General features: G+C 36.4%; 1 protein-coding gene across 3 annotated transcripts in view; it reads left to right on the top strand.

Annotated features, from left to right (window-relative positions):
* Positions 1-12,704, top strand: part of LOC136237757 (uncharacterized) — a 34,652-nt gene extending 21,948 nt beyond the window's left edge. The window contains exons 11-12 of one of the 3 annotated variants that reach the window (XM_066027968.1): positions 2,331-2,615; positions 12,290-12,704. In XM_066027968.1, the coding sequence (XP_065884040.1) occupies positions 2,331-2,615; positions 12,290-12,597 (593 nt within the window). In that variant the 3' untranslated portion in view covers positions 12,598-12,704. Of the gene's footprint in view, positions 1-2,165; positions 2,228-2,330; positions 2,616-12,289 lie in introns of those variants that run through there. The other 2 variants (XM_066027969.1, XM_066027970.1) reach the window with 2 other exon arrangements.
* Positions 12,705-15,766: the final 3,062 nt, after the last annotated feature.

The following is a 15,766-nucleotide window of genomic DNA, read 5'->3' as shown; positions in this document are numbered from 1 at the left end:
GAATTTTCTACAGGATGATTTGAAATGTACCTGATCTCTCTACAGAATGACTTCTTTTCTAGCTAAACTCTCTACAAGGTGACTAGTTTCTACCTGATCTCTATATACAGAGTGATTTGTTTCAAGCTGATCTCTACAGGATTTCTTGTTTCTAGCCAATCTCTCTACAGGGGTGATTTGTTTCTAACTGAATACTGTACAGGGTGATTTGTTTCTAACTGAACTGTCTACCGAGAGATTTGTTTGTAGCTGAACTCTCCACAGGGTGACTTGTAATGCAGTTGGACTCACTACAGGGTGACTTGATCAAGCTGATCTCTCTACAGAATGATTTTTTTTATATAGCTGATTTATTTACAGCATGATTTGATCTTTCTACAGAGTGACTTGTTTCTAGCCGATTTCTTTACAGGGTGGATTTTCTGTAGCTGATCTTTCTACAAGGTAACTTGTTTCTACTAAAGTCTCTACAGGGTGACTTGAAGTGTAGCTGAATTCTCTGCAGGGTTACTTCTTTCTAGCTTATCTTTCTAAAAGGTGATTTGTTCTAGCTGATCTCTGTTACTAGCTGATCTTTCCACAGGGTGACTTGTTTACAAGGTGATCTATTTTCAGCTGATCGATGATTATGTAGCTGATCTTTCTACAGGGTGACTCGTTCCTAGCTGATCTCTCTACAAGGTAGCTTGTTTTCCAGCTGAACTCTCAACAGGGTGACTTGAAATATAATATATAGTTGAATTGACTGGTTTCTAGCTGATGACTTGTGTCAAGTTGATTTCTCTACAGGGTGACTTATTTCTAGCTGAATACTCTACAGGATGATTTGAAATGTTATTATTATTATTATTTGTTAATTGGTATAAGGAAGACAAAGTCTTATAAAAACCAATCTCAAATACATCTAAATAAAATCAAACCGGCGGTCATATAAAAATACATCTAATTTAGTCTTAAAGATCAGTACATCAGGTGCAGATACAATTTCGTGGGGTAAGGTGTTCCAATCATTGACGATTCTCTGTGAAAAACTATGACCTCTAATAGCAGTGTTAAAGCGATTTTTGTAAAGCTTGAGTCCATTTGATCGGGTGGGGTTGGTATTAACAGTAAAAAAATTGTCTTTGTCCACAGATACTAAATTGTTCAGGATTTTGTAAGTCATAATCAGATCCATTCTGGTTCGAAAGTGGTTTAACACTTTGCAGAGTCTAAAACACATAGATGAATGCTTTACTAGAGTAATTTACTTATCATAGTTGACTGCTCTATTAGAGTATCTCGATGTTGCACTTGCTATACCAAGTTGGATTTCTTGTTATAACTCTGTGACTTCAAGTCTGATTCTTCTACACCATTGAAGAGCCTTTCTAAGATGATTACTCCATCTATATGGTGATTTTCAAAGCATTACTCCAAGCGGTTTTTCTGGTTAGCGTGGCAAGTAATTGTTTTTTATTAGCTAATTTCGATTTCATAATTGCTACACACTGTTGGTCTTTTTGTTGTATCTTCATGGTCTGTAGCTTGATTTCTTTCAAACTACAAAAGGTTTGAGGATCAGTAGTTACCTTATTCACCCACCAATTTTCAGCTTCTTCCCATAAGCGGTTTATCCTGTAGCCGTGACAACATATTGGTGTTATTTTTTGTGAATATTCGATAATAACTCCTTGTCTGTTTATCGCATTCAAGCCAAACTTGGTACCAAGATGCACCTTTATACCCCCTGTGTGTCAAATTTCATGGCAATTGGATATGGAGTTTGTGTTTTATGGCAGTTTTTGTAAGTGTGTGAAAAGAAGAAAAAATAAGAAAGAAAGAAATGAAGAAACTAAGTCAATTTTTGAAGTCTCATATCTCAGGAATGCTTGAAGCAATTTTGCTGAAATTTCGTATGTGGAGTACTGACGTTGGTGGGCATGTCCACAGCAAAAATCATCTTGTTTCGTAAAGGCAGCACAGAACTACTTCTTTTTTCTTGTCAATATACTCACGGTGTTGCGCGCCGGATTCTTGGCCACACGACACACTACCGTGTTACCGTATGATTTAAAAGTGCTTAAACAAGGGTTTTTATACTAGCTTGTAAATTTCCTGGTTTTTCCTTACATTTGTATTGTTTGTTCCATCCTTTTTTATTATTCTGCATATCACTATAATAGAGCTACAAAATATCAGCATTGACGAAAAAGCTAGACAAAGTATGTAAAATTTGTACAGCTAGTTGTATGCCTGTGTACATGTACATGTCCACATACTGCATAATAATTATATGTAAATATATTAACTGACATTAGCTATAGAATTAACAGCTGATTCATTCATAGGACCACTGGTTCAAATAAAAGATTTTGATTCAGTGTATGATGATTTGAGTCACGGTGCTGTTCACAAATGGAAAGAGATTGGACTGCAACTTGGCTTGAAGTCATATGAACTGAATGAAATATCAGCAGATTATAAGGATGATCCTGAAGAGAATATGAAAAAGGTATTCGAGTTGTGGAAAGACCAATCACTAAGCCCAACTTGGAAGGAATTGATAACAGCTGTAGAGCGAACACGACTTAACCCACAACTTAGCCAGACCTTGAGAATAGTGCATCAAAATGGTCAGTTTTCATACTAGCATTGTATCTCTTCCACCAGATGTGATATAAATGGCTGTATAAATAAGTTTCTGTATGATTATCACTGGGAGAGTTCTTGCCAAGGTAATGTAACCCAACCTTATACCACCTTTTAAGTAAAGTGAGATGAGGGTTACTGAAACAGTTAATATGCATGGTGAAACAATTGCACACATTGCTCACATCTGCATATGTGACCGGATTTGCAAAAAGGGGTCTTCCACACACATCCATTTGTATGAACTTGGAAGACCATACCTTTGCAAGATACAAGCCTAAAATTTTTACCATCCATTAACCTATGTTGGTGCTTACTATTGACTAAATTTCAAGGCAATGACTTTTCCTGATCTGAAGTCATGAATTGCCTAAGTTAGGGTTTCCAATGTAAAATTTTGACTTCTTCAAAATCATTTGCTAACTGCTGTTACATGTTGGACTAACTCTCACTTGAATACAGCTGCAGTGGTAATAAATTCCATTACCTTCTTGGGGTAGAAATCGATCGAAATATCTGCAAAATCCGACATTACAAGCTTTGACTCTCAGACGCCTTGATCCTTTATCGCAATACTGGAGTTCAACCTTCCTCTGTGAGTAAACCTTCACCTAAAAGCATTGGTAGTTTGATTGGTGAGGTAGGTTTCCTGTCGCTGCATCATTTGAGCACGATTTGGGCTCCAAAAATGGATTTTCATCTATGGACACCAAACAATTGATAGCCCAAACTTCCTCACACCACAGTAGTAATCATCTATAGACAAAAAAGTCACATACGAAGTTTGGTTAAATTTTTACATCTCTAACAATCTGGGTGAGCATGATATAGGGCAAAATTTACCGCTAATCACACCTTCACTACATAACTTGTCCGCTCAACTGTTTAAAAATAGATATGTCAGTGTAAAACAACTGTATGATCCATAAAGTACAACTAATGGTGAAGTTATCATCGCTGCAATTCAGCTACACGCACTTAGCCTAGTTCAATCAGGCTCATGTGACTAGGCTTGGGTGTGGTCAGTAATGATACACTGCCTACATTTATTCGCCGGTTTATTATTACTGGGTAGGCAATATTTGTATTGAGATTACAGTTGTCGTAGCACTGCATAAGACATCAAGCATTTACATGGCAGAAATCATGCGAGCTTAATTGTAATTTTCTTATAGTAGGGTCAAAAATTGTGGTTTCGTGACCAACCTCTGGCTAACAAAGTTTGATGGTTTAATATTGTACTTTAGGGTATTTTAAACAAAATGGGCTCCCACGCCGCTTTTTAAAGTCCGGGGAAAGTTCGGTAGAACCAAAAGTCCAAAATGGCTACTAACTGACATGCGCAAAAATAAAAATAATGATAAAAATTCAAATAAAGGTTCTTTTAAAACTAATTTGGGGTCAAGCAATCCATTTCTGATGTTATTTTTGTGATTGGATGTTCTGTTAATGTAAAATTTTAAGAATTTTGCTCAATAATATGTAATATAAACAGTGTGTTAAGTCTAATTCAAGGTTCATCCAATGACTCCAACTCATTTGATGATTCAGGTTCAGTATCAAAATCAGATTCAGATTCAGATGCAGCTTCAGATTCAGCTCTGAATTGGCAAAGTCATAGCCATCCTGTCACACTGATGGGACTGGAAGTGAAATTGGAAGGGCAGGTTTGTGTGGCGCACTGGCCATTCACCAATTCCCAAACATGACCTATAGGAGAGGGATGTCTTCTCAAGTCAGGGTGGCACTGAACATAGGCTAAAAAGTTGGCACATTTGATATGCTGCTCAAGATTGTCATCATCAGGAAGCAAACGCACCGAAGATTTTTTCTTTAGGCTTTTCCATTTGGTTGCACAGGCTAGATTCAGAGAGGAATTTTGTGTGTCTCCATAGATGTAGCAGATAACAAAGGACTTAAGGTCATTCAAGACATCATCACTCAGCAGAAGGCCTTCTCTACACTTTGAGATGAGGCTACCGGCCTCAGTACTTTTTGACAATTTCTCATAGAGGGATATCTTGCTGTGCCCAGAAAAATAGCTGTTGGCATCACAGCCAGACAAGACACAAAAAGGTATAAGAGATTTGGCAAAATATTCAGTACACATGCCTCTGCAGAAAAAAAATTGCTTCTTAGAGGTATTATAATACCTGGAATGTCATGTGAAATGGCTGCAGCCTGAATGTACACATCTGTGTCTTCTGCATCGATTACTATGAGATTGCTATAACCAGGTGATATCAATCTTAGAGCTGCATAAACAGATAGCATAATTGTGTCAGTCCCACCCTGGCTAAAACTCAGGCTTTCTTTGGTGTCACCAGTTGACAGACTCACTCAGGCCTCACCCACTGAGTAGACTAGTTCCTGACTGATAGACTTAGACAGTTCTGAGAGCTGATGAGTTTTGATTAGAGCCTGGAGGCATTTCTTGTTGCCAGCAGTGTAGAGAATTGTCTTGAATTGCAGACCATGGGAAATAGATCAGCTGGCTTCATATATACATTGGGTATGGGACCTTGACCCTGAATGCGCAATTCACGCTTATCTTTGATCAGTGGACTCAGCATAGTCATGGGGATCATTGATGCAGATGATGGTGGTAATTCTGACATGCTGTGCCAGGATCACAGACCCTATTTTGTTGGTGTAGTCACCCCAAGTGTGTGGAGGCCCATCACTCTTGACACATCTTGTCCACTAATGCTGTGTAAGAGTTGACATCAAGAGGCAGTAATGCTAACTTCTGCAGAAGTTTGCTCTTTTGAGTCTTTCTGAAAGTACCATTGGAATTGGACAGTGTTAGGTATTCTTCAGATATACTATGTTTCATGAGCTCAGGTAGAAACAGTAGACCATTGACATCAACACGGATGCTAGTATCCTGCTATCCATTTCTCCTTGTTTTATTTTTAGTGTGTTTTCAGAGACTTTTCTTGATGGAATCCCTGCAAAGGTGGGATGTGAATTACGTTTTATGCTATCATGGATGGATTTTTCTTTAGAATAGATGCGCTCATCCATGAAAATTGAAGTCTGAAATGAGCTCAGGTGTAGCTGGAATAGCTAATTGTGAGGTTCTTAGAGCAGGCAATGCTGGATCAAATGGAAAGCAATATTAAAGCATGATGTTAGATCTTGTACAGCTTGCCCATCTCTGTGCATACGTGCTGGAGTATATTCCTCATGCTTTTGAGAGAGTTACTTTCTATTCACCTGAGCAGCTTGAATTCAACCAATGTTGTTGACAATTTTTTGGCATCAGCCATTAATTGCTTCTCATTGCAAAGAATTGACAGTCAGCTAGTTTTAGTCAGCTAACTCTGTCAAGGGGGCCGTGTACTGTCAAGAGGGATACTATTGACTGTGGAGCTGAAAGAACAAGGTTTAATCACTGTAAACAGCTAGCTAATTGTTTGTTCCGGTAGCTACCAAACTTAAATTTCTAGGTTATAGGAACATCCAATCACAAAAATAACATCAGAAATGGATTCCTTGACCCCAAATTAGTCTAAAAGGAACCTTTATTTGAATTTTTATCATTATTTTATTTTTGCGCATGTCAGCTAGTAGCCATTTTAGACTTTTGGCTCTACTGAACTTTCCCCGGACTTTAAAAAACGGCGTGGGAGCTCATTTTGTTTAAAATACCCTAAAGTACAATATTAAACCATCAAACTTTGTTAGCCAGAGGTTGGTCACGAAACCACAGTTTTTGACCCTACTATTAGCACCATTAAATTTTATTTTACGATTCCTGATGATGATAACCTCACTTCTAGCCGTACTTTACGGCTAATTTTGTCCTATATCATGCTCACCCAGATGGTTGGAGATGTCACAGCTAAACCAAACTTCGTATGTGACTTCTTTGTCGATGGATGATTACTACTCTGGTATGAGGAAGTTTGGGCTATCAATCGTTTGGTGTCCGTAGACGAAAACCCATTTTTAGAGCCCAAAATCATACTCAAATGATGCAGCGACAGGAAACCTACCTCACCAATCAAACTACCAATGCTTTTAGGTGAAGGTTTACTCACAGAGGAAGGTTGAACTCCAGTATTGTGATAAAGGATCAAGACTTCTGAGAGTTACAGTTCGTAATGTTGGATTTTGCAGATATTTCGATCGATTTCTACCCCAAGAATGCAATGCCACTGCAGCTGTATTCAAGTGAGAGTTAGTCCGACATGTAACACCAGTTAGCAAATTATTTTGAAGAAGTCGAATTTTTGCATTGGAAACCCTACCAAAGTTGGTAAATTTAATGTGTGTGGAAGACCCCTTTTCGCAAATTTGGTCACATATGCCAGTAGTACTTGTCCTATTATGCAGACTATATTATGTAACATTATTTGACTTACTGACAACAAAAAGAAATCAATAATTATTTGTACATACTGTAGCACTGGTACCTGCCCTATAATGCTGGATTTGCATATTGTGTAATACACTTGACCCTAAGTTTAAAATTGAAATTACACAATTCCTATACAACATTGAAAGCAAAAAATTAAAACCATTTACATGTCCAATACTATTTGGTGATGTAGCAACCAACTTATACTAAGGATACGAGTAGAACGAAAAATCAGAAATTCAAATTGGATTAGGGATCAAAGAAAGAAACAGTAGTAAAACAAGGGAATAGCTAAAAAGTGGTGAAACTAGGAAAGTTGCCTATACCTGCAGATATACTAGTGGACATTCAATCCCTAAACTTCAATCTACCCATGAGTGAAGTTTAGGTATTGAATGTCCACTAGTATGAATATCTGCAGGTATAGACAACTTTCCTTGTTTCACCACTTTATAGTTATTGCCTTGTTTCACTAGTTTTTTCTTTGATCCCTTAAAATTTCTAATTTTTCCTTCTACTTGTTTGTTTACTTTTTTAATGATATGATTATGACAAATAAACCTGCGTATACCACATTAAAAGAAAGAATGGCACCAGGGATGCCATAAAAATAATTTTGCATCAGAATGTGCATCCCGACAATCAATTATATTGTGGTGGGCATTACGCTTTGTTTTCAGCTATGCTCCGCCTGTTACACAGTATTACAAACAAAGAAAAGTACGAGGAGTGTCTCTACAATCAATCCGGAATATACAAGTGGTAAGCATAATAGCTAACACAGCCACAGGGAAGTCTTATTGCACTATCGTAAATCGACACCTTGTGTTGTCGAAAATAACAGGAACATGGAGGATAAAGGTAAGTCCATGATGTGTGTATTGTATGTACTGTGGTTGGCGAAAAGGCACATCTTGGGATGAAGCAATGTCAAACAATGAAAGAATCAAGCCAGTAGCCTTATCCATTGTCGAGTTATGCTTGGCTGGAGGCATCAGTTCGTCAGTCAGTGTAAAGTTCTGTTAAATGTATTTTTTAAATCATATAGAAACTTTTTTGGAAGGGTTTGAGGCTGGTCTGAAAACATTTTTGGGCTTAGCTTTGCCTAGCCAATGCTGTGAAGCTGTCATGAACAGAAATTGAGGCTAATATTGGGGTGATGACATTTGGCTGGAAATGCCCAGTTCTTCATGATCCGTAATATACAGTACTACAATACTGTATGATGAAGGATGTGAGATGCAGGAGCAAGCTATCTACATGGTGCCAGTAATATATGTGCTATTGTGCAGATAGTACTTAGCCTCATTGTTTGTGCTGTAATTTTTACAGTTTTGTATGCCAGTGGATTTAAGAATAGATGAGGATATTAAAAAAGATTGAACTTCTGTCATGACTACAGGGTAAACCGCTTATGGGAATAACTTAAAATTTGGTGTGTACATAGGCTAACTATCATAGCAGTGTCTTTTGATAGTTAGAAAACAGAAGTAACAGCTATAAAGTTACAAAGCAAGAACTAAACAACTGTAAATTGCAGGGTTGAGGTACTCTAATAAAACAGTCACTGAGGGATAAATAAGTGCATGAAAACTGTCAGAAAAACCTTACCAGAGTTCGAACCAGGGACCAAAATCAAACTCAAATCCTTAACCACTGAGCCACTATATCATGCCTGATCACTGCAATTAATTTCTTTATGAATGAAAATTCTAGCTAAAATCTATTCAATAGTAAAAGTTTATAGATCTACCAATGACTGTTTTAGAACATCCTACGTGTGTTCTGTTTGAATTTCTCAAAAGATGTGTGCTCTATTAAAGTACAAGTATGACAATAATATTACAGTCAAATAAACAATACTTTCTGTCTCCATTGTGTCTGTAAGTAAGAAGAAATGTGGGTAAAAATAAATGTCAACTTTGGGGCCCTACAGAATACAAAAAGAAAATAAATCCAGACAAAGACTTCCAAGCTGTGAAAAAGGTGTGGCCTTCAGTAGTCTGGCATGCAAACCGCAAGTAAACACAAACTTTAGCATGCTTTTATAAGCAAGTTTTAAAAACACTTTAACCACAAGTTACATTTAGTCCATGTGGTACAGCATGAAACTTGAAACTGTTGGGGTGCGGGAATGAATTCCAGTTATTGCTGTGTTTTTTTCTTTTTAGCCAAACCTTTTGGATGCAATTTTTTCCCCTTCAACAACCTTTTTGTTACAACTTTTTATCATTTTGGCAGCCTTTTTGGTAATAGCTTTTTCTGTTAGGTGTTCTTTTCATGCAATTTTTTCTCACTACCTGTATAATTTTTCATGCCATACCTTTATTCTCTCACTTGGTACCTGGTTTTTTCTTATTTACAGGTTTTTGCAATTGAATTCGTCGCCTTTGCAATTGAATTCGTCCCGTTTGCAATTGAATTCGTCAGTATTACAATTGAATTCGTCCCGTTTGCAATTGGATTCGTCGGTTTTGCAGTTGAATTAGTCGGTTTTGCAATAGAGTTCGTCGCGTTTGCATTACAATTCGTCATAAACAAAACGGCTCCAAGAAACCAACCCGTTCATTAAGAGATGAACTATTTATGCCTTGGAGAGTTACACTTGAGACACTAGAAGGTAATTGAAGCTGGTAGTACGCGAAGTTGATAGCTGTCTGACAAGTTAATTAGCTTGCTCGCGAGTGACCACACCCATCGCGAATGGCATAGTAGAGTTTGGAATGTTGCTGGAGAGGCTGTAGAGGAAGAATTATTGCCTTATAAAGAGTTGTTTACTACTGTTGTACTTGAACAAGTTCTTGTAGCAGCTGCTACATCATGTTTTCGTGTTTGCTCCAGCTGCCATTCTTGTTACGGACGAATTTAACTGCAAAAGCGACGAATTCAATTGCAAACGGGACGAATTCAATTGCAAAAGCGACGAACTCAATTGCAAACGGGACGAATTCAATTGCAAAGTCGCCGAATTCAATTGCAAAAACCTGTAATGAGTGCTTTTGTTCTACCACATTATTACATAACTCTTGATAATAGCTGTAGTAGCTAACTTTACCGTACAAAGGTGATGACCGTAGATGATAATAGTCAATAGAAGCTTGCTCTACTGTTACAATATGAAGGCAATGATAATAGGTATAGGTTGTAGGGAACAAGAGGGAGTGTAGCATTGGTAACACACAAAACTCAGCCTGCACTGTGGGCAGGTACTGCATGATGCTACATCCTACATTATGTAGTACAAATTCATTTCCTTTTGTTGCCAGTAAGTTAAATGTCATGTAGAATCTGATATGTACTATTACATGTATGGCCTACGTGACAGGTACTATACTATCACCACCTAATATAGTTTGCACCTGTTTGGTAGACTTATTGTTATGCACAATAGTACAATATTATTACAGTTGTCTAGCTACACACAGCTTTGCTGTTTAAAATTACCTGTGATCACATCATTTCTGTGTGTACTTGCAGTATGGCATAAGGCAGCCTTAAGTTGTGACATCCATATACACATAGCTACATGAATTTCAATGCTTGCATTGGCTTGGTCCTGCACATGCAGGGATGTAGCCAGGATTTTCTGGAAGGGGGTTCGTATAAATGTCCTTTGGGGTACTTCCCCTAAACCACGTTTGAACAAAAGTAATGCATACACAAATGTTCCCTTGGGCAATAATATTAAAAGGTGCTGTTTGTGCATCTAACTAACTAAAACCTACACACTGCTGTTTGTGCAGCTTATAGAAACTATAAACTATTGTAGTACGAACTAATCTTCACTTCCTGATAACATACTGACAGCCAACTTCACTGAACTTCTTAGCACACGGGAGCCCTCCACATTTAAGTCCTTTAGTTGGCAATACTTTCTTCCGGGTATACATTATTCTCTATGGGTCCAGTGTTGATAGTCTTCAGACTTGGCTTTTATTCCAATATATTTGAGACATATCACGTGCCCGCAACATGTGACAAAATAATAAAGAAAACATTCATCATGTAAATATACATCGGTTTATTGTGCTAACCTGACACACGTATAACAGAACTACTCAAGTTTATCACAGATGCTGCCTTGTGTATTTCAACCAATTGAACCAACAGTCTTTGCCATTTGCACCATGCATCGTGTACAGAATTGATCACGTAATTCAATACCTAATTCATTGATGATTCAGCATGATCCTCAAAAGTAGTACAGAGCCGCGCCAGTGTGCAAGTAGCTACCAGAGACCTCCAGAGCTGTAAGATTTGGTGCAATTTTTTAATTTAAAAAAAATTCTAGGTTTAAAAGGGAGATTCGTCTGAATCTTCTGAACCCTCCCCCCCCCCCCCCCCTTGCCTACGCCCTTGACATGGTGCTTAGTGCATAAAATATAAACACAATATACGTAGCAAGTTTAGCATTGTAGAGCAGGTACCAATGTTACGGTATTAAAGTGCAAATTAATGTGTTTTGATGATAGACTGCATAATAATAGGACAGGTACTACTAGGACTATGCACATTGTTTACACCTGTGTGGTAAACATAATAAGCATACACATTACCACTTGTTTTAGTTTAGCTACTGTAGTTCTGCAGGTTCAGGAGTACCTGCATGCTCACTTCCCATCATTTCGGTATACCTTGCGGGATGGTGGTATAATGCTCATGTACTTTAAAAGTGATATCACTATGTATGCTACAGAACATGAATAGCATGCACTGATGCTTAATGCTTTGTTGTATAATGTGGTCCCTGCATGTAGGGAAGGTATCGATGCTAGTCATATAAAGTATATTTATAAATTTCACCCCACCAACACAATTAATAGTTATCAAAATTTTAGTAGTTAGCAAAATTGTGATGTTTTGTTGGTTATTGTATTGAAATTGCACCAGTGTAAAAGGGAAGTTTGGGCAGTCAACTATATCCTGTAAAGATATTCCCATGTATAAGTTGCTAGTTAAACATTTTGGCTACTCAATGAAATGATCCTACAACGAATTCCTATGGATATAATTACATGAAAATAACAAGGAGAAAATATTGAGATGATTTGGGGATCGTGCCTTCACCACCTAATAGCCTCACCAGGGGGCTGTCACGTTGGTGTATGTACTTGGTTGTATGTGACGCGGTCCTAGTAATAATAATAATAATAATGACGACTTTTCAGAGTTGAATTTTTCCTGAGGGGCGTTCCTCTTGACTCCCAAAAATGACATCCATGCATGTCTGTAACTATAAATACTTATTGGTTGCTGTGATTTATGTAGCCATTTATACTTCTTATGCTATAGAAATTGATGATGAAATTCAAAGCAAACATTTTTCTAATGATGTGCTGGCGTCAATGGCAAAGCACTGGTTTGATTTTGGATTAAAATTAGGCATAGATGAAATATATCTGAACAACATCATGCCAACTACTACCAAAAAATTCTTCACTAACATGCTACAGAAATGGTGGCATCGAACTGACGCTGTTGCCCGGACATGGAATAAAGTAGTGTCAGCTCTTGATGCTGTGAAGTTAAGTGGATTGGCTAAAAGAGTATATGACAGAAGGATAAAACAAGCTGACAATTTTGTGGATGATGATATGTAGATGACCATTTATTTTTGTTGCATAAAGGTGTTGATTTTTATGCTGGTTAAGAAGGTTCATTCTTATAATTGCTTGCTTTTGTCATTACAAATGTTTCAGTATATTTATGGGGTGCCGTTTGTATCAAAATTATAACAAATATAATAGGTATAAGAATACATTATTTAAAATAAATAATTTACATTATTTAACATATAATGTTCATATGAAAAGATAATGACAAGTATCTTCTCTACTATGTGCCATTTGTTGTCCTGTTACACATTTTGGCACAAAACCTGAACTTTGAGATGCCATTTGTATCAAAATTTAGTTTTTTAATTATATTGCCAAAAAAAGTAATGGAAATAATTTTCCTTGATATTGTTTACCCAAAAATGTGCAAGATTTGTATAGTTACTTTTCATTATTTATTAAATCATGAACATTATTTGTTAAATCATTAAATTCTTTATTTAATGTACATTACTATACCATTAATGAACAGTATACTTATAACAAACCTGGCAATCAACATCTACAACAGGCTATACAGGGTTACATGAGGCTACACAGAATTACATTGGGTTACATTAAAGCTACAAAGAATTACATGATGCTACATATGGTTATACACAGCTACACTGGGTTACATGATCCTGCACAAGGTTGCATGAGGCTACATTGGGTTACATGAGGCTTTACAGGGTTACATGAGGCTACACTGTGTGACATGAGGCTACACAAACTTACAAGTTACATGAGGATACATACATTGGGTTACATGAAGTTACACAAATTTACACTGGGATAATTATATGAGGCTACATTGTATTATTATGCATAGGCGACAGAAAGGAGGGGGGCTTAGTTTCCCCCCTCCTCCTCAGAATGATATCACGCCAAAATTATAATTCTTGGAGTGGGGCTGAAAACCGTGGTAAAGATCAATATACTCTAATAGAACGCTAATTACCCCAATAGAGCAGTCAAGGCCTTCATAAAAACATGTTCCTAAAAGCAGCTTTAAAAAAAATGACGAAAAAAGTTGCCTACAGCATAAATTGAACCAGATACATACCTCTTACTTTAAGAGTTGGTGTCTTACCACTGTATCAAGTGTTTCCAGGCGGCTATAGGCTGTTTTGTACTGCTTATAAATGCTATATGTTCATTAACCCTGTAGTCAACAGCTAAAAGCTTTGCCAAAAAAAGTTTTTAACTGGCAAATAGATAGTTTTGACTAAAAGTTGGTGTTTTAGTTAAAATGCTTTAAATTGTACCTATATAAAATTGCTATAAAATCATTTTGGTGGACTTTGAGACATTGTGATAAGTTTCAGTTGGATAGTTCATCTTTATTTACGCTTCGATCATCTTCTATAACAAGAGGTCATAATTTAAAGATCTACAAACCACATGCTACCTGCTTGCCACACCATCACTTTTATTCAGTAATATAAGAATTATAAATGATTGGAATGGACTCCCACATGATTCAGTTAATGCAACTTGTTTAAGACACACCTAGACAGATTTTATTATGATTACCAGTATGATATTGTATAGTTATTTTTGTAGTAGTTTGATTGTTTAGATCAGGTTTTTACAGGCCTTGCCTTCTTACCTGTACCCCCAATAATAATAATAATTGCTCAATTTTTACAAAGCAAATCCTGGTATGTAATACATGTTGTAACATCAGGACATACAGCTGGATTATATGCATGTGCAAATTTTACTGCTGTGCTCATTTATAGTTACCTACGTAGTTCAATTAATTAAAAGTGTTTGTAAAAGTTGAGGATGAGTTGCATCCCTCATACTAAAATTGTAGTCACATTCCCTGATTTTACCATTATACAAACACATGCACTTACAAAAAGCACAGCATACCGTAATTTGCTCTCTTCGTTGTAAAATAATTTTTGTATGCAAAATTTGTACAAAAATTTCTTGCACGAAAATTTTTAACAAGATTGAACTACTCTAATAGAACAATCATTGACGTAAATCATACGAAAATATTTTTACACAAAAATTTTTATCATGAAAGATTTTTGCACAAAAATAAAGTGAATTACAGTAACAGCTAAACTTAACTGTAGAGCATAGTTATTTTTAAAATTCCTAGCTGGAAATTGAAAAATGGTCACCAATTTTTTGGAGCCAACTATGGATTAAACGCTGCAGGAAGTGTAGACCATCACTCCCATTTTATAGCTTCACTATTAAACTGCCTATATATATATAATATACGTAAATTAAAAAATTCTGTGGATAGAATGTGGAATTCATAATATCCCTTTGCTATTATTCTTTACTATTGCCATGTACCAAAAACTATATATGTTTTCTTTTTTGGTGATAGATACATTATTTAAGATAGCTTAATTAATCAGTACAGGACTACTAGTTACTGGTAAACCCTCACAATTGTATATAAATTTTTCTAATCATAAAATGTATTTACTCACAATTTATAAAGCATTAAAATTGAAATTGCTCCAAGTGGGTAAAATTAAATGTATTTTCAGAGGCTGAAATAGTAATAACCTCATTTCACGTATAAGCTCTGACAACTAGGAAAAGAGGGATCCATTACAGTAAGTCAGTAACAATTTTTGAATTTGTATACACAATGTGGACATGCGTGTAGAGTTGTTTATACAACATACAGTATTACATAATTTAAGTGTTTACAGTACGTTGTATCAAAATTGGATAAATTTCAGTACTATATGTGACCAGGCCTGCAATAATAGGGCATGTGGGCACATAAAAATTGCCTACTTTTTCAACTTTGATTCATCATAACTTTGTATTCCAATACTGCTTGGCCATGAAATTTCAGCATGTATTAAAATTTAATGTACAAGTTACAGAATAAAAATATTACAAGCCATCCCAGTATAGGAGATGTTACGTATCAGGGTGTAGTTTGTGCCCACGTGCCCTATTTTTGCAGGCCCGGTCACATATACAATCAGTAATAGGCTAAATTTCCTGGAGAAAAGATTTCTCGCCATGTTAACAAGTTTGGTACTGTCGATACATATTATTTTGAAAAACATCAAGACTATAGCTACTAAATAACATAACCAACCAACAACTTGTAGTATTATTGAAAGTATTATTCGCAGTTTGCTATAGTTACAGCTATATGACAATGCAACATCATTTCTGCTGG

Source organism: Dysidea avara, chromosome 11, assembly GCF_963678975.1.
Source record: "Dysidea avara chromosome 11, odDysAvar1.4, whole genome shotgun sequence".
Classification (NCBI taxonomy): Eukaryota; Metazoa; Porifera; class Demospongiae; order Dictyoceratida; family Dysideidae; genus Dysidea; species Dysidea avara.
The sequence above is the reverse complement of the archived record's forward strand: the minus strand, read 5'-3'. Positions and strand labels throughout refer to the sequence as shown.